At 55.3% G+C, this 18295-nt stretch overlaps 5 protein-coding genes across 5 annotated transcripts; 2 read left to right on the top strand and 3 right to left on the bottom strand.

The window, feature by feature from the left end:
• Positions 1-1404: 1404 nt before the first annotated feature.
• On the top strand, positions 1405-2529 carry CDEST_12185 (Putative S-adenosyl-L-methionine-dependent methyltransferase superfamily; the record flags this gene model as incomplete). The annotated part of the gene is made up of 5 exons (XM_062928341.1): positions 1405-1418; positions 1470-1560; positions 1626-1768; positions 1837-1908; positions 1968-2529. 5 exons carry the CDS (start codon positions 1405-1407, stop codon positions 2527-2529), a joined length of 882 nt encoding a protein of 293 aa, XP_062784392.1.
• Positions 2530-8711: 6182 nt separating this feature from the next.
• On the bottom strand, positions 8712-9492 carry CDEST_12184 (Putative ATP synthase, F0 complex, subunit G; the record flags this gene model as incomplete). Its single annotated transcript, XM_062928340.1, has 3 exons — positions 8712-8985; positions 9039-9123; positions 9228-9492. 3 exons carry the CDS (start codon positions 9490-9492, stop codon positions 8712-8714), a joined length of 624 nt encoding a protein of 207 aa, XP_062784391.1.
• An 819-nt stretch (positions 9493-10311) lies between these two features.
• On the bottom strand, positions 10312-12843 carry CDEST_12183 (Putative GroES-like superfamily, alcohol dehydrogenase-like, NAD(P)-binding domain superfamily). Its single transcript, XM_062928339.1, has 2 exons — positions 11468-12843; positions 10312-11384 (listed from the first exon to the last, which is right to left on the bottom strand). Exons 1-2 carry the CDS (start codon positions 11662-11664, stop codon positions 10454-10456), a joined length of 1128 nt encoding a protein of 375 aa, XP_062784390.1. The 5' UTR covers positions 11665-12843; the 3' UTR covers positions 10312-10453.
• A 177-nt stretch (positions 12844-13020) lies between these two features.
• CDEST_12182 (Putative isochorismatase) lies at positions 13021-14704 on the top strand. The gene is made up of 4 exons (XM_062928338.1): positions 13021-13502; positions 13667-14167; positions 14272-14389; positions 14462-14704. Exons 1-3 carry the CDS (start codon positions 13215-13217, stop codon positions 14326-14328), a joined length of 846 nt encoding a protein of 281 aa, XP_062784389.1. The 5' UTR covers positions 13021-13214; the 3' UTR covers positions 14329-14389; positions 14462-14704.
• On the bottom strand, positions 14705-16061 carry CDEST_12181 (uncharacterized protein). Its single transcript, XM_062928337.1, has 2 exons — positions 15651-16061; positions 14705-15587 (listed from the first exon to the last, which is right to left on the bottom strand). Exons 1-2 carry the CDS (start codon positions 15735-15737, stop codon positions 15492-15494), a joined length of 183 nt encoding a protein of 60 aa, XP_062784388.1. The 5' UTR covers positions 15738-16061; the 3' UTR covers positions 14705-15491.
• Between the last annotated feature and the right edge of the window lie 2234 nt (positions 16062-18295).

Below are 18295 nucleotides of genomic sequence, written 5' to 3'. Positions count from 1 at the left end.
TGCAACCCCGGTCCCTAGTAGGGACGAGACGATATGGAAAAGATGAGAATGCACCAGCAAACAAACACATGGAGGCACACATCCGCGCGCGCACACACACACACACACACACACACACACACACACGTACGTACGTACACGTACACGTGCATTCTGCACAATTCTTCTGTTGCTCCAGCTCCAGGCTCGGTTGCGACCGTTTGCATGCAGGTACATGTACTGGTACGCTGTCATGGCCCATCACTCGGCCCTCTCTCTGCCCTAAGTTGATGCACTCGGACCCATGTCATCTTCACCCTCATGCCGCCTTGGAGGGTAAAAGGCGTCCTGCAGCTCTCTGTGGTCACATTGTTGTTCGTCGACTTGTTGGCTGGGTCGTGAGTTGTCGTATTGTGCCAGCAGCCTTGCCCTGCGACGAAGGGGTGCCCTGGACAGGCATACGAAAGCAGAGGGATGCGTTCAAGCTTGTTATGCGCGCGCTCGCTTGTCAATCGGCGAAGAGCAAGTGCAAGTGCAAGTGCAAAGCAGATGGTGCCGTGTCGATGTAATATTCTTGTTGTTGGCGGTGGTGGTGGTCGTCGTCTTGTGCTGGTGTGTCTGTGTGAGTTGGAGGGCGGTGTCAGTGTACCAATCCTCGGGATACAAGAAGCTGTCAAGTTACCCGGATTCCTCGACGCGGGAACAACACTTGAGTTTCGTCACAGTCTCCCTTTCACCCCCTTTTCCCGTCAATAGCTGTTACATCTCGCCGTGGCTTATTCCCTCGTTCCCGGCCGCGCGCGCACACACACGCACTCTCTCTCTCTTTCGTCTTAAAGAGAGAAAAGAAGAAAAAAGGTCCTCCGCCCAGGGCACTTTCTCCATAAAAGACCGTCTTACTGGCGGTCCTATTCACTGGGTGCCGTCAGCGATTGCTTCTATCGACTTGCAGCCATCTGCACTACGGCCATTGTTTCGTTTCGTTTCCCGGTCAAGACTTACTACTGCTGCACGCGCACTTTAAATTGCCCGCTTCTCAATCTCACTCGGCAAGGTCCAATCCCCTTTCCATGTTTCAAAAATCACCAGCATCACATTCATACCTCGACCTATTGATCCCCTTGCAGCGCATGTCCTATCATTGCTGACTTGTCAAAGCTCGCTAGAAAGGAGGGGGGAATCCTCCTGCTACTACGCTGCACTACGACCACCAAGGCAAGGCATTTTGACGGGCTTCCGATTTCTGCACTGGCGCGCAGTCACAGTCCCTGCCAGCCTCGATACGCCATCTACCCATTGATGTCACTGATCCGAGACTCATTCGGAAACAACTTCTTCAGCACTTGTCACAGTCCCGTCTTCAACGGCGGACTCTAGTTACAGCCCGTACAGTTCGCGATCCACGCATTTGTTCGTATGGTAGCAATGTCTCAAAACGGGTATGTCATTCCCATGATTTCCGCGACGGGGCGCTGACATGCTATTTCCAGTGGGACTCCCGATGTCGCTTCGGATTATTCTGATCACGGCCGTGTCTATGGGGGTTTTAGACGAGGCAGATACTTGCTCCCGATCGACGAGGCAAGTCGCTCCTAGATTCATGACGTGGAAAGGAAAAAGAACCTTTAGCTAACACAATCTTTCAGGCCGAGCAAGACAGGCTGGACATCTTCCACAAGCTCATCTTCCTGGCACGAAAAAGCAAACTACATGATGCATTATTGCCCGAAAGGGCTCAGGTCCTTGATCTCGGGACGGGCACTGGCATATGGGCCATCGACGTCGGCGAGTAAGATACACATCCCACTCTTCTTGCACCAGGTTGCAGCCCTCTGTTTGCTAACATTTTTACCGCAGCTCGCTTTACAAGGGCGAGGACAATCAGGGCCGCGTACTAGGGCTCGACCTTGCCTACATTCAACCCAAAGTGTATGTTCTCGTGCATTTCCCGCGGTGCTTGGCGACACATGGGCTCACTTTTTCAATAGGATCCCCACGTGTGTTTCGTTCGTGCGCGCCGATGTCGAAGCGCCGTGGCCAGCGCCAGAGCAGACCTTCGATATGGTCCACATTCAGATGCTGCTCGGCTCCATACGGGACTGGCCAGATCTGTACCGAAAATCCTTCAGGCACATTAGGCCTGGTGGCTGTATCGAGCAGGTGGAAGTTGAATGGATGTTCCGTAGCGACGACAACACCTTGCCGCCGGATTCGCCTCTTGTTCTTTGGGGCAACACCTTGCAGCGTGCGATGCAGACTTACAGGCAACCCATAGACATATTCGACACCAGAGCAGAACTTCATGCTGCGGGTTTTACTAACATCACCGAGGAAGTGGTCAAACTGCCGATCAACCCGTGGAGCACTGACGCCTTCGAGCAAGAGATTGGTCGGTGGTTCAATCTCGGCTTGACGCATGGTTTCGAGGCCCTGACACTCGCACCCTTCGTCCAAATAGAACGTTGGCCAACGCACCAGGTGGAGAGGCTGGTGGAAGATCTCAAGATGGACATTTGCCGGCTCCACGTACATGCCTACTGCCGAATGTGAGTTTCCATACGCAGATTGCCGCTGAGGTAGCTGCTGGGCCATTTTTTGTCCTGCATTTTGCTCTTTCTTTTCTTCAGGGGCTGGCTCAGTGTGCTAATTTTCGAACCCAGGTTTGTTTGGACGGCTACAAAACCTGGCCAATGATTCGAAAGGGGGCCGCCCGAAATGCCGAGGGGTTCCCATCACACGAGATTGGATTTGACGGCGCTGGGGATTCTCATGCCGTTACCCTCCCGTCGAAGCCGGTACGGGACTGAACTGGGACGAGGCGAGCATACGAAATCGGATACCTCGCGAAGAGACGCCTATCAATTGGACCGCTATAGCGATTTTTTCTTTGTTTGCACCCATCCATCTTCCTAACACGTTGGGCTCACTGCCAACTGACCAATTACTTCGGTTGTTGCGCCGCCAGCGGGCCAACCCATGCGATCCCTCATGCAATACATCGCCTTGCGTCATTTGGACCCTGCGTCCCGGGGAAAGGGATATGGCTTACCTTGTCCAGTCTTGTTCCAGCACGGGGTTGGGAAACTTGTCGTTGATCATGCACCTATCAGACGTCAAGCTGGCAGTCTGACTCGTTTCTGTCGAACCGTGACTCTCGGGTTCGCGAATGAGGTCTCGTCGAGGGAGGTCGCCGCCGTATTTTTCGAAAGCCGGCCAAGGCTACGAGCTGCCCGCTTCACTTTGGCTGTGTTCATCCGTCCACACAACGGAAATCGTGTCGAGTTTTGCGGTCAGCTGTTTGTTGTCTCTTTCAAACTTTTCTTATTCACGCCATCTTCTCGCCGGGGACCCCTCTGTCCCTCGGATCACCCTGTTGTTGCCAGGGCCGCTCTACTTGGGTCACAACTGCTCGCATTGAATATCATTCGGCAACATCCCCATCCTGGACCCGGAAGCACCCCTTTTGAGCTTTGAAACAAGCTCAGCGCAAGTAACGCTGTCAACGTCTTAGCAATATACCCCCATTCAACCCGTTGATCTACAACCCGTCTGTTACCGTCGAATATTGATCATCTCGATGAGACTTCTCGTCATCTCGGAAATCCCCTTGTCGCATTGATTTGGCTGTATGAGGTACTGGCCAAGATGTCGGCATCTCTTTGTTCCCCATGTCCTTCGTTCGGATTCGCTGCAATGGAGAGGAAACGGCCTCATTCAACCAAAATCATAGCGCGGTGCCCTTGGCGTCCTATTCGAGGGTTTCCATATTTCTTAATTTTCTTTGCGTCCTTGGCATTGGAGCGCCGGACCTGTCCTTGCGGCGTTGGCCATCACACATGACACATGAGGGAGACGGGAGGGTGTGGATGGAGAAGAACGAGAGCTACGTCGGCTTGCAAAGAATGGCATGTTGTTGTTTAGATGCCATGGTTGAAGTCGGACGGCGGACTGTCTCATGTCTGCGTGGAGGAGACAAAAGCCGATATTTGTGGCCGCTATTTGTTTTTCTCTTTACTCATTTCGAGTTGGGCGTGTAGATAAGTTGGACTATGATAACGATGACCCCAAATCGCAGCCCGCCTGGGAGAGACCGCTCGAGACGTTTACTGATGACGACGGCCTGGTATACGTCACAGTCGGGCTTGTTATCCCCTTGGCGTGATTAATTGTGTGAAATAGCTGAGCCACACGTTCATGGTTTACACCCTTGGAGACGAAGACCGGCCACGGGAGGCAGGCCCATGGTTCACCTACCTAAGCTGAGGATGAACTAGACTGACGGCAAGTCTCGTCGTATGCCTTCAGGGTTGCAAGCAAACTGAGCCGAGGATGGGATACATGAACATGCTGTCACTTCGAGCCTCGCCACAGTAACGACAGTCTTTCTTTCTTCTACTTCTGTCTCCCCTTCTCTTACCACCTCCACACTGTCTTGCAGGTTACATGTATCCCGCATGCCTGTCCGCAATAGCCAGCCACTCTTGGTCAGCTGTACCGATAACTTTCACCGAGGAAAGGATTGGTCTTGGCCGTTTGACATCGCCGCGGTCCCTTCAGGAGGGGTCCCTCGCCAGGATGGGAACGTCGCTGTCGTTCAATCACCGCTGAGTAGCAAAGCAAAGAGGCGCTCAGGGATGTGTAGCAGCCCGGGAGGGAGGTGAAGAGACGGCATCGTCGTAAAATGCCCGCAACGTAACTTTTGCAGGCTGCACCTTACGTACGTGTCACGTCCCGTTAGCTCATGCCCTGCAGGTTCGCAACTGAGAATGAACGATACAGGTATGCGCTTCACCAAGCCCCTCGACGCATGACGCTTCCTGCACGCCCAATACTCGAGACATCCCAAAGGCTTGCCGAGCGTGCTGTTGTTACTTCTCCTTCTCCTTCGACTTCTTCATCTTCCTCTGAACCCCCCCCCCTTTTTTTTTTCTTTTTCTTTTTTTCGTACGGTCTCTTCCCCGTTCCCTCCGCTGGCGGCGTGTCCTTTTCCGGAAGAGGTTGGAAAAGCGCAGACTCGCCACGGCTTGCAGACGGCTGGCTGCACCGGCCACCTCGACGTGCGGTTTGCATATCGCGGAGAGGATCCCGTTGCCTGCAGCCGTCGTTGGTGGGTTAGCCGATCACTTTCCAATATGTTCGATTTGGAGTTCGCCTTGCCCCCCTCCTCTTCTTTCTCTCGTCCCCCTCCACCCACACACGGTGCATTTCGTATGCATATAGACAGACGCCTGCACCCCAATGTATCATCCAGAATCGCCTCTCTCCTCTTCCTCCTCCTCCTTCACTACCCCGTATAGGTTCTTTAAATTCCCGCGTCGGATGTATCTGTAAACAACCGGGCGCCCGACGCCTAGATCTGGGAACACGGTTCCCTGAGACAAGTGGATTGGGTTAGACTTGCGCGATTTGTCCCTCCCCCACTTGTACCACAGCAAAAAGAAACAAAACAAAATGAAAATGGCGCTGTCAATGAGTGATAGAGAACGAATGGGCGGTCTAGAATGAAGATCAGGGAGAAGAGCAGAGAAGAGGATCATGCAAGATTGAGGGTGCAGGCCCATTTCCTCTCCCCTGGCCTTCTTCTCCCCGCTTCTGTCCGCCATACTCGGTCATGTATCGTCGTGGTCTTGGTCCACCGGCTAGGCTCACAGAGTCTTGTGCAGCCGGGTCCTTGGCCTGAATTTTTGCGTATCGGGATCTGCCTGTCATGGGGGAATAACTGGCTCTGCAGGTTGGTTAAGTGAGGGCTGGCGAGCGGGCGGGTGGAACGAGTGGTTTTGGCGTGGGGAGAGGGTGGAGGGTGGCAGAACCACGGCCCGCAACAGCCCACTCTCTACCTAAAACCAGGTTATCAGCCTTTGTAACACGTTTCCTGATTAGGGCTGTTGGGTGGGAGACATAAGGGTGATTAAACGTCCTCATGCCATGCGGGAGGGCGGTGCCGGTCTCTTGTTACCTCTTCCACCCTCGATGTGTATATCCTCTGCCCCAGTTGGATCTTGCTTCCTTCTCCTCAAGGCTGGGTGCGTTAGGGTTTCCTTGGATGTTTCCCGGGCCATCAGTCCTTGTTCTGTCGTTGTTCTTTCTTTCCCCACAAGAGGGCCTACCTTGGAAACTGTCCGTCTTGATGATGTTACGAGAACATAGGTCTTTAGACCCGCAAGTGAGCTGCGAGCAGCTTCTTATTCCTACCTCAACGATGTGTTCTCTGCCCGGGCCGTTGACACTGGGAGCCACCAACAGCAAAGTTCCGAGAATTATTGATGTGTAGTGTATAGGAACAACACGCAGTCATTCACCCATCTTACCTCTCGGGAGTTGTCAATAAGGAGAAGGGAGATGGCTCATAAGGATGATGGCATCGTACATTTGACGAAGCAAGTTACCAGCATCTTTTACAAGGTAAACTCCTCGTCCCCTGACTGGCCCGCTCACCTGCCGGCCTTTATACACTTTCCAAAAACCAAAGGGGGGGAGCGAGTGGCGGCTGGACGAGGAAAGTGTCCTTGAAAGGACGGCATCATCTCTCAAGCGCTTCGGTTCCGCTTCTCGAGATGGGCATGCGATGCAGAGTTAGGTAATTTGGTCCTCATTGGCTGCCTACCAAGGCTGACCACCACCACGCACCAGTACATTGCCGTTTCCGGACGGGTTTGATTTCATGGGGCAATCCGAGGGAATGGTAATGTGGCAGGGGGATTGTCGGCGGGTTCTGCGGGTTGTAGAAGTCCCCAAACTATTGCACCCGTTGTCGGGGATATGCTCCTCGAAGCAACCGGTACCCCTACCCGTTTAAGTCATCTGAAACAAGCAGAACTTACCCTCCGGCCGCCGCACGTCAGATTCAACAAAGCGTAGGGACTCTACGCGGTGAATGCTTGATAAGGAAGACACCATGACGGACGGTGCAGTACCACTGCTGTAACGGTAGCAGGCAGTTTTCCTAAACCTTTCGGCTTATCATTTCGGGAGCACGTGTGCCGCGTAGGGGAGAGAGCCGACGCCCTACAAACCTCACGGAGGCTGCGCTACATCCTCTCTACCTCGCTCAGGGGTTACCCCTGATTCTCAGGCCTGGGTTATTCTGGTCGGCGGCGAAGTGGTCTGTCACCTTGAAGCTTTGCTTCGACTGCTGTGGCTGCGATGACGGGCGTGAGAGGTGTTTGGCTAGTTTTATCCAACGACCGGGTTCTCAAACTTGACGGGGAAGGGGGTAACTACACCTTGGTGATATGGACTTTTGGGCTTGGGTTGTTTTCGTGGCATGGTTGTATAAAGTTGGACAACATGACCTCCATTAGCTCAAGATGGGTTAGCTATTTGATATGGTAAGGATATGATTTACCAATCGTAGAATATGCTTGTTGTTGCGAACAGAAGCTTTATCTAGCTCGAGGTAGTCGGCGCGAGGTTCTAGCTAGCTAGCTAGCTCTTATTCTCGAGTGACTGCGTTCTACTTCACACGAGATGTTCATGAAGCCCCGGTCCTAGAGTTGGAGCCATCGCTCTAATTTCCCCTCGTGTCTACACCTGGAACTTGAGGGTTAATGTGTAGAGTTCATCGAAAGTCGACATGAGTTCCATGAATTGGCGTGAGTAGATGTCAGCGATGGCGCCCAAGGCGATGTGCATGTATGTAGGAACCACTCTATACGACGCAATAAAGTGCAGCACATAGAATGATGAGCAGCTAATAGGTAGGTGATACTACTTCTTCCCCTGCTTTGATGACGATGCGTGGGTGTATCCCGCAGAGCCGACGGGAGTTGGCAAGCATGGGGGCCTGTTGCCACTACATCGAGTCCATGCACGTGAGGGGCGGAGACTAAGTAAGAGGACATTGGGGAGAAGCGACGGGGTTTCTTCTTGTCCTTCCCGAGGGGCTGGGTTAGATACTGCCACAGCCAGATTTGCATCTTGCCTCTGCTGGTTGCAGCTCTCCCCCCCAAAGGCCGCTCATCCGTATAAGAGGCGTGTCACGAACCCGAGGCGCAGCAGAGCACTCTCTCCCCGGACGAATGCCACATTCGGCAAACCTCTAGGGGTCCTCATATCCACAACAGACGCCAGGAGAAACAGCCGTTTTTGTGACGAACCGAGAGGCAATTCCCCCTAGCCCCAATCTAGTCCAGCAGCCAGTCAGGACTCAAGAAGAATCGTCAGCGAAGATGTATGTTCAAATCAGGTTGGCTAGGCTTTTGGCGTGCCCTCCCTGGGAAACTAGATGTGAAGTTGACCGCTTGAACTGTGATATCTGACATGGGAAAGATTCGTTTCAAATTCAAAAAGGGTGGCAAGGGTAGTCCAAAAAGTTTCCTGTTGTTTACCTGCAGGAGGCAGGTTTCGCAGCATGGGTGGGCTGCGGTTGACGTGTGATGTACAAAGTCTACATAAGGAAATAATAAGGGGCCTGTCGAGGATACGGCCCGACGACCGGTTTCATAGCCGCCAGGCCGTTTTCTTTCTGCGCTGCCCAGGCATCAGCTCCGCAGCAGTCGACTGAATCTCGACCAGGAGCTATGAGACTGGAAACACGAACCTCTACCATGGGCATCGAGCGTTCACTTCATGGTTCCAAAACACCTATCCCCCTCTCCACCAAATTCTATATCCCGACACCACTATTTGCGCTCTTTTCTTTAGATGCAGTTTGAATTAATGAGGAGCAGACCATCCCCCGTTCCGTTCTCCCTTCGAGTCCATTTGAGACGGGTAGGCTCGGTGTTCGCTCTTTAGTGATGGGCAGCGTGGGTCTCGCCGTGGTAGCCGACAAGCTTCAGGCGGCCAAGCATCTCGCCAACGGTGAAGAAGCCGAGGCACTCAGCAGCGACGACGGCACCGAAGGCCACGGTGGCGGTGTTGATGCGCGAGGCAAAGGTGGCGGGCTTGGCGGCGGCGGCAGAGGCAGCAGAGCCGGCGGTTGAGGACACGGAGCTCAGAAGGGTGCTGGGGTTCTTCAGGACGCCGACGGCATTCTGGAAGTAGGACTGGAAGGTGCTGACGGGGCTGTGTTGATCGTTAGCAGGCGGCAAGCCCATATCAGTGCCAAAGCAACTCACGGAGGAGCCATCTTCTGGCCGTGGAAGACAATCTTGGACAGCTCAAGGCCGACGCGGGAGTAGTAGATGACCCAAGGAACCTGCTCTGTATTCGCGCACACACGTCAGCAACTCGGCCGACCAAGCTTGATAGAGGCGCTCAATGGTGCTTGTCCTCATATATTTTTCGTCTCGGATGATGGCACATACTCTCGATGAAGTTGATAACCTTGCCGGTGCGGCCGCCGACCTTGCCGAGGGCGCTGACGGCGCCAGAGAGAGCGGGACCAGCGGCGCTGGCAGCACGGCTCAGGCCCTGGGCGGCCTTGGCCGAGTACTCGCTGGCCTTTCCAGCGGCATCCTTCGCGGACTCGCTGGCCTTCTTAGAGGCGGTGGACTCGAAACGGAGGGCGAGGCGCGAAGGGAGGGTGCGAGCGGTGGTCCGCATCAGCGGGCGGGCGAGGGCGGAAGACATTTTGGGACTGAAGGGGGGTGGGTGTTTGAGGACGTCGACGTCGGGAGAAGGGTATTGAAAACCGGGGGATCTGGATCTCGGATCGGGATGCGTCGATGTGGGCGGCTCCGGGGTCGAAGAGGGAGCTTCGTTGGCGGCCAATTGATGGGAAGGGGGTGGTGATGGGGGTGTGTGTTTTCGCGTGAAGGTGAAAAAAAGAGCTCTGCTGCCAGAGTCTGCTCTGCCTCCGACCTCTCGGAAGATTTCGCTTGTGCTGGTTGTTGCGAGCCGGACGAATGGCCCGTGCGTGCTGGGCCAAGGCAAGTGATGAAAATTCCAATTGAGGTCAGTTCAGATACATGGTACGGATACCTAACGCGCTGACCATAAGTTGCTCTAGCGATCTTTACCGTTTTTAGACACGGCCAATCGCGTAGGGGGGTTTGTATCCACAATGAGCGGGGCTTTGTTTTCACGCTACCTACCTACCTACCTACCTAGGGACGTTGAAGTGCAGAGCTCTTGCCGCCATGGGCCTGAGACAAGAAGCAGCCTGATGGACTTGTGACAGGCGGGCAGCGAGGCGGGAAACTGGGCAGAAGGAATCCTGTCCTGCGATAGGGACGCTATATTTCGAGGTGCTCGATGCTTCTTCCCCTTGTGGGCCTTTCCTCTGGCACCGATGGCTGTTTTGTCACTCCTCTCACATGCCTCGAACAGCAGCCAATGTTCTCACCACAATATCATCCGTCCCTATCCCCAGGGCCAAATGCATCCTCACTTTCTTCCTCGAACGCCTGCTCCCACAACACCAATTCGCACTCTCTAAATGGTATCGTACGGTTTCATTGGGAATACGTCTAAGTTATATCCAAAACGAACAGAAAGAAAATAGAGGGAAAGAACCAGTCATTCATGACACCAAATCGCCAACACCTCCGGATTATGCCCAAAAACACCAACCCTGTCACACCAACGCAGCTTAGTCCAGGCTCTGGATCATAACCTTGATCGCACCCGACTTGGGGTCTCTGGCCGCCTCGAAAGCGCCGAGGGCGTCTTCAAGCGTGAACTTGTGCGTCACCAATTTGCTGAGGTCGACGACACCGCTCTCAACCAACCGAATGGCTCTGGGCCAAGTGTTGCAGTAGCGGTACTGCAGTTGGATGTCGACCTCGCGGACGCTAGCGCGCATGAAGGGAAAGTTGATCTCGTTACGGCCTACACCGATGATGAAGACCTTGCCACCGAACTTGGAAGCCCAGACGGCAGAGGCGATACTGCTCTCAACGCCGGTGCACTCCATGGCCACGGCGGGCTCGACGCCTCCGAAGGACTCGACGATGCGCTTGGCCTCCTCCTCGGCAGTTCCACGACCGACCTTGTGCGTGATGGCCGTGGGCACCAGCTCCTTGGCGAAAGCCAGACGTCCGTCGTCAATGTCGGTGACGACCAGTGGGCAGGCACCGGCGGCCTTGGCGCAGAGAAGGGTGATGAGGCCGATGGGGCCGGCGCCGCAAACGAGGACCGGATCGCCGAGGCGTACGCCAGCACGCTGCATGCCGGCGAGGGCAACACTCAGAGGCTCCAGCATGGCGCCGTTCTCGTATGTCATGTTGCCAATCTTGTGGCACCAGACGGCGGGGTGGTTGACGTATCTGCGCAGGAGACCAGGGACGGGCGGAGTGGACAAGAATTGGACCTGCTCGCAGCCATTGTAACGGCCGGTCAAGCAGGGTTCGCAGGCGTTGCAGATAACGTTGGGCTCGATGGCGACGCGGTCGCCGACCTTGAGGTGGGTGACGCTGGGGTGGACAGCGAGGATCTCACCGGCGGATTCGTGGCCGAGAATGTGGTCACCGTCGACAATCATGGGACCGATGCATCCGTGCTTCCAAAAGTGAACGTCGGACCTGTACGTGTTTATGTTAATTTTGTCCTCTATTGCGGGTAATATTCGCTGTCGCTGTCACCAGGATGCTTGCTGCTTGCTTACCCGCAAATGCCGGTGCTCCGGACCGCCACTGTGACCTCGCCATGCTTCAATCCCTCTCCGGCCTGAACAGCTTCCAGCTTGGGCTCGGCCTCATTGATCCACAGGTCGTGTGCGGGGTTGGTGAAGACGCCAATGTTGGCCTTAGACGGCTTGACAGAGCCGACGGACGCAGGAGGGTCAACAGCGGAGGGAGACATTGTAAGATGGGGGGGGGGGCTCTTGAGCTTGGGTATGTGATTCGACAGGGCCTTCTGAGAACCGTTCAAAGATGTGTCTATCCAAGAGGCACGAGGGGATTCGGCGGTGTGTTTGAAGCGTGAGTGCAAGAGATCGGCGAATCGACTGACGGCAGCGGCGGGAGCTTGAAGAGCGGAAGGATGAATGGATGGACGAGAGACGAGGAAGAGACGGAGTAGCAGAAGGAAGACAAAACTGGAGCGCAAAACCACACACGGGCTGAACGGTCAGTCGGTTGGATATATACCTACTGCCACATACCAATACCTACCTACCTTGGAGACCTCGTGGACTCTTTCTCCCCTCGCTAGTCCTCTTTTTTCTTCATTTTTTCCGGGTCAAGCAACCAGGAGCTTCTTCGGCCCCTCGATGATTTAATCCAGCCCCTCATCAACCCCCTCTTGGAGGTCGAGGATGTGCCCACGGCGGCCCCTCGAGACGAATAGTCGTCCCCCGGTTCCCCACGTCGCAACGTCACGCAGGGTCGAAGCTTGTTGGCAGGGGGGTGGGGCGCTGCCGCGTTGTGGGAATTGTTCGGTCGCTGTAAGACCGATTTTACCTCTTTGCGACTTCCCGCTCCAATCACGACGACGATCCGTACCCGACATTGATCATGCTCCGCGCGACGCTCGCACAACCAGAGCGCTTCCCTCAACTGTTGGACGCGCTTCGTCTCGCAATTCTCGCAGTCTTCGCAAGTTCGCAGGTCCAGGCGCGCCGGGAGGGGTACATCAGCTGGGCCGTTGTTCAGCGGGGAGGGGGGGTTCCGCTCCTCGTCTTTTTCTTTTTCTTTTTTTCCATGCCTTCACGTGGCATCTAGACCAGGTAGGTCCCTTCGTTGGGGCTTCTGTCGTCCATCGTCTCTCTAACCATGTCGCTCCACGAATCGCGATGGTGCCCTACGCAAACTTGTCTAGTCCCTTGAGCAATCCGACCGTCGGCCCCGAGGCGCCCCCCCCCCCTCCCGGTTCGCCCCAGGCACGGGGAAGCTGGGTAACCTCGGTCCTTTACCTCCCTTTTCGAAATGCGCCTACATGGGGAATCTTTGGTCGCTGGTCGACTTATCCGCCCATACGCGCAATCCAGAAGCGGATCACCATTCTGAAAATTTGCTGCCCATGCGTGCAAGTCGACGCAGGATGTATGTGATTGGGTTGTGCGACTCTTTCTGTTTCTCTTCTTGTCGGCCGGGATCGACCATCGCTCGCCCAGAATCGGAAGAGACTGGCCGCGCCGATGCATGCTCGGGATGTGCAAAACGTGTCTAGACACTTGCGTTTGCACAAACGCTGCGCCTGCGGGATTTCCCAACGACCTTTTTTTTTTTTTTTTGGTGTCGCATAAATGATTCTCGACTCACTTTCTCTCTACTTACATACCACAATTGCCATACCGCTCAATCGCTCGAACCAAATCCCCGCAACCAGGGGAAGTTCCGAGTTATACCCGCAGTCGGGGCCAAAACATCCGAGGAGAAATCTCGGACTCTCAACTCTCACTCGTCTTTGTCATGCGCCGTTCAGACTTGACCTTTGGCCCGACGGGCGACGAATGGCACTACGAGAGATCATCGCGAACCTATGATCTCACCCGGGGCCGTTGGCCGGCCTGGACGTTCGGCACGAGCCAAGGGCCCGCTGAGACGTCCATTTCGGTCGCACCCCGCAGCACGGCGCTCGTGATTGTCGACATGCAGAACTACTTTCTGCACCCGAGGTGTCGAGACCATCCGGCCGGGCTGGCCGCGGCGGAGAAGACGAAGAGGGTCATTAAGAAATGCCGCGAACTAGGCATCCAGGTACGGATTGGTGCTCCCGCCCGTCGGTCGTCTGGAAGCACCCCCGGCAGATGTTACCTTACCTACCTCCCGCCAGTCTCCCGACAAGTGGGGTGAGTGGGAGGGAACTTCTGCCGAGGGGTACATGAGGTAACGTAACTCACCGTCGCATGCACGAAACATAGGTAATTTGGCTAAATTGGGGTCTGGACGACGACGACCTCGCGGCCATGCCCGCCAGCGTCCAGCGCGGCTTCTCTCGATCGTTGATCCAGGGGGGGGAGGGGCCGGGCGACACGGTCGTCCGACTCGGTCTAGGCGCGGATCTCGGCGACGGCCAGGGGCGCTGCCTCGTCGCCGGGGAGTGGAATGCAGACATCTACGAGCCACTGAAGCTGAGCGCCTGCCCGGAGGACGTGCGCTGCAACAAGAATAGGATGTCGGGCATGTGGAGCCCAGAGCAGCCGCTCCGGAGGTACCTGGAGCGATCCGGATCGGCGGCGGACTCCGGCGGGGGGGAGTGTGAACGCACTCGAACTCTTCTCTTTTGCGGCGTCAACACGGACCAGTGTGTCCTGAGTACACTGACGGATGCCTACAACGCCGGGTGGGACTGTATCTTGCTCGAGGACTGCTGTGCAACGAAGACGCCCAGGGCCCAGGAGGTATGCCTGTACAATGTTGCCGTGAGTCCCCTCCTCCCTACGCCCCAATCACATTGGCATGGTTCCCGTGGTCGCGGTAGAAGCTACAGTCGCTGGCTGGGTGCTCACTCAGCATCGCATCGCAGGGCTCGTTCGGGTTCGTCACCTCGAGCGAGACTTTTCTCGCGGGGAAGGCCTCGTGAGAGGTTCAACAACACGACGGCGGCCCGCCCGCTTTGCATTGCAAGGAGGGGCCTTCTGAAGGTGAGTAGTCAATTGGCATTACGAGCGGTCGGCTCGAGTTGCGAGTGCACGAAAAGCTGACGATGAGTGGAGACTGGAGACCAGATTGGTCGTTGGAGAGCAAAAGACAAAGAAAGATAGACAGAGAAATAGGCTGGGCGAGAAAGCCTAATCTCGTCACGGAAAACCAAGGGGGTGTCACGATACGAGACAGTGGCCAATAAATGAACACGTGGGTGGGCGGTCACGAAATGTTTCCGAGAGGCGGTCCAGTCAGCACAATTTCGACACAATGAGCGTCCCGTCCCCCCCTCCCTCTCTCTCTGCTAGTTCTTATCTAGCTTGTTCAATCTTCTTTGTCTGTATTCATTTGAGGCTGTGGCTGACGGTATGGCTCGTATTACATGAGTTCATGATGCTGCTTTTCAATTCTCGTGACAGCTTTCCAACACCAGTAAATGTGTGCATGTGTGTGTGTAGAAAAGAGAGAGAGAGAGAGAGAGATAGAGAGAGCGGGCACGCTCGTCTCTGTATGTAAAGCCTCGTCCTCGCGGGTGACCTGAACGGTTCTTGCCCCTACAGACCCATCAACATTCAGCAAATAAGTCCAGTTCATCGTGCGCTCCCGTACTCAATAAAAGGCCAAACGGCCATTCCGTGGTGCCAATGGGGCTCCCCAGCTACAGCCTCACGCTCCTGAGTCCAGCGGGCGGTGCGGAAGTGCCCCCGGTCATCCCATTCGTTGACCAAAGATTCAAAGACGCCGAGTGGTAGGCTAAGTAATTGCCCGGCAACTGCGTATCTCGCATCCCCCCGCCCAATCCCAAAAAGGCAACTTGAACGCATGTTCTTCCATTCGACGAAGGAAAAGAGTCACCCCAACCCATTCCGAGGGTTGGGTGGGGAGAAGAGGGGGGGATGGGCCTTGGTTGCGCTCAACGCCTTTAATGATGATTTGTTAACCTGTTTGAACGCCGATGTATGCATATGGTATGGTGGTGATTCTAGAAAGTAAGACCAGATGGCGGTACAGTCGACGCTTTGATGCCGTTGTTGTTGCTTTGCGAAGTGGCATTTATTTCTGCGTTGCCACCGAAGGTTCCTCGAGTTAAGGCTGGCCCCTTCAGCCGCTCGTGATCACGACATCGCCTTTGCAGATGCCGTACGAGCAGCAGATCTCGGGGCTGGCCTTGCCGTTGAGGATGTCATCGCGCTTCTCCTGGGTTGAAAGTTAGAACGCCTCGGTTGTCAAGGGAACGGAGCGGCGTGGATTGAGACGAACATCTGGGCAGGGGAGCGGTCTGCCCTGGACGAAGGCACCAAGAGAGACCATGGTGAGAGCCAGTGAGAGAACCGTCGGCAGCTGCATATTTTCGTTGTGGGTTGTGAGAGCAGGTAGGTGATAGATGGCCAAGTGATTCGCCCTAGGGCAGTGGTAGTGGATCCAGGACGGGTCGTCCGTCACTCTGTTGAAGATAGTGAGAGAGTTGAAGGTGATGAGAGATCGGGCGGCGAAAGGCAGAGAAAGAGGAGGGGCGTTGGATGAAATACCACGAGACAAACCAGGCAACTGAAGGAATGCGATGGGTTCGAGATCCGCAGACAGGCGGGACGGGAGGAATGCGTGCTCTTTAAACGGACAAACAGACGCAAACGAGCGTTGCTCTGATAGGAGACCCTGCGGGAGCCATGGGTGATGGCGTTAGTCCGCGCCACACCTCGCAGCTTGGTGTTAGCCAACGCCCATGTCCCGCTCACAGGGCGACGAAGACGGGGGCCGAGGGCAAGGGTCGTCGTGGAAGGGCCCGAAGGAAGAGGCGGGTAAGAGGGTCTCATGTACGCCGGCTCTGGAAAGCAATGATAAACGAAAGGGATAGAGACCAGATGTTGTGTGCTCCAGAAGCCGCACCCCCTCCACACCTCGGATCCGCAAGATCTGACATGCGTCACTGAGACACAGCAGCTTGCCCATTACCATGTCGGACACATGGTGCGCCATTGTCAATTGATGCCGTCGGCCTCGCACTTGCAGAAGGCACCCATGTGTTGCGTTTGACGGAGAAACAATTGACGAGGATGGAGTTGCCAAGGCCTTGGATGATGGACCAAGATGTGCAAGTCCGAGACCACTAGGATGTTGGGCGCAAGCAGGAAAGTGGACATGTCGCGAGAGCTGGCTTGCCGAGGCCGAGACCGTGGGAAGGGAAACAAACACTACTGGCAATTTGTCGCGAACTCTCGGCTAGTAGCCGGCAGGGACTGAGTACACTATGCTGGGAACTCCGTCTGTGCGAGAAGTGTCTCCGGATTCCCTCTCCAGTATCCGTTCCAGCTGAGGACCCGAGATTGACCGGGGCCGGTAGCGGGGGCTGAATACTACAGTACACATACGAAGTGACGAAGAGTGAGGCGCAGGAATCACAGCCAGGACGGCAACATGTGAGACGAGAATAGCAACTGTGGCTGAGAAGACGACGTACGTCGGATGGCGGACACGAGACTTGTCGCAATCAAAACGCAAGCAGTGAAATGTTGGCCGTGGTGGTTTTCTTGCCCCCTTCTTTTCTTTGCTTTGTTGTCTTGCATACTTGCAGACATTTAGAACACGGAATGTGTGTGGCTTGTTGCCCAGGTCTCTTTTTAAGATTAGATTGCGGTTTGGCCGTGGTGGTCGATAGATCGTGGGGTTTGCCTAGAACGATGGCTCTCCCTGGTCTCTAAGCCGTTCAAATCGAGCAATGGTCAACGGGAGGCTGCTGGTCTTAATCATTATCATCATAATTGTTATCAACCGTTGATGCTTGTTGATCGTTTGGCGTCCGCTCGGGTCCATGCCGTATCTCAACTGCAACGGCGACGATCCGATTCTGTGGAAGAAAGCCGGTAGGCGTAGCCCCAAGCGGCCATCCCAACAGCAAAGCAGCCAAGCCGCAAAGGTACAAAGACAAAGCGGCGCTGTTAGCGGCCAAAGCTCGGATGTTGTCGCACATAAGGTATGATTTGGTCCCACGAGACTCAGAAGGGAGCATCGTCTTGACCGGGGGCTACCGGATGGTGGACTGTCCAGTCTTACTTCCCTGCGCCCCCTGCGCTCGTGAGAGGTTTGAACGACGACGAGCTTGTAAGACAGAGCGTGCCGCAAAGGGCATGTCTAGACTTGAGTCACTCGAACACTGGCTTGCCTCTAAATCGTGTACTTAGATGTGCGCCATCTGAAGTTATCAAGGAAACACGACGGCTGCCGCGTTCCCGCTGTAGTAATGCCGACGAACAACAATCGCGCCAGGTCCCTTTTATCAGTAAGACAGACCAGGCCCTAGTTGAGCGGCTTCGGTGAGACCCGGGTCGGGTTGTTGACGAGTTGCGAGTGTCGCCGAGTGTCGTGTTCGAAATCTCAGGCATTGGAGCCGAGAGTGATGGCGGAGAACGCAGTGTGATTAATTGCCTTGTGCGAGCAAGACAATCGCCGTCTTTCAATTCCTTCAGAGATGTTGGGAAGGATGCGCGAGCATTGCCGCCCGTAGACTCGGAACGGTTGGAATCGACCAAACACCTAAAGAGTTAGTCGTGCAACGAGACAGTTGTGCCTTCTCAGAGCAACAAGCTGTGGCGATTAAGGACAAGCCAATGAAGAACGGGAGGCGCTGGTTAATGTAAATGACCTGGCAGGGCAGGGAAGGCAGGGCAGCCCCGGTTCACCGCGCGGAATTATGCACCGCCACGGCCCACGGGCATGCTGGCCGAACGCTAAGCTTTGCGGGCTCGAACCCTGCCCTTGGTTGTTGTGGGCAGTGAGAGAGGCTCTTTTCCTTTCGTGTCCTGCTCTTCACCCGGCACCTGCCGACCTGATTCGATCTTGCTTGGTCCTGCCGAGTGCTGATAGAGGGCGTACTTGTACTTGTACTCGCTTGGCTTTGGACTGTTCTT

The sequence above is a fragment of the Colletotrichum destructivum genome, chromosome 8 (genome assembly GCF_034447905.1).
Source record: "Colletotrichum destructivum chromosome 8, complete sequence".
Classification (NCBI taxonomy): domain Eukaryota; kingdom Fungi; phylum Ascomycota; class Sordariomycetes; order Glomerellales; family Glomerellaceae; genus Colletotrichum; species Colletotrichum destructivum.
The sequence above is the reverse complement of the archived record's forward strand: the minus strand, read 5'-3'. Positions and strand labels throughout refer to the sequence as shown.

Coding starts and splice junctions, on each gene's coding strand:
- CDEST_12183 (XM_062928339.1), bottom strand. CDS start 11,664: ATGTCTCCCTCCGCTGTTGACCCTCCTGCGTCCGTCGGCTCTGTCAAG. Junction 11,385..11,467: donor CGGAGCACCGGCATTTGCGG/GTAAGCAAGCAG, acceptor AAACACGTACAG/GTCCGACGTTCACTTTTGGA.
- CDEST_12182 (XM_062928338.1), top strand. CDS start 13,215: ATGCGCCGTTCAGACTTGACCTTTGGCCCGACGGGCGACGAATGGCAC. Junction 13,503..13,666: donor GCCGCGAACTAGGCATCCAG/GTACGGATTGGT, acceptor CACGAAACATAG/GTAATTTGGCTAAATTGGGG. Junction 14,168..14,271: donor TATGCCTGTACAATGTTGCC/GTGAGTCCCCTC, acceptor ATCGCATCGCAG/GGCTCGTTCGGGTTCGTCAC.
- CDEST_12181 (XM_062928337.1), bottom strand. CDS start 15,737: ATGCAGCTGCCGACGGTTCTCTCACTGGCTCTCACCATGGTCTCTCTT. Junction 15,588..15,650: donor GACCGCTCCCCTGCCCAGAT/GTTCGTCTCAAT, acceptor CTTTCAACCCAG/GAGAAGCGCGATGACATCCT.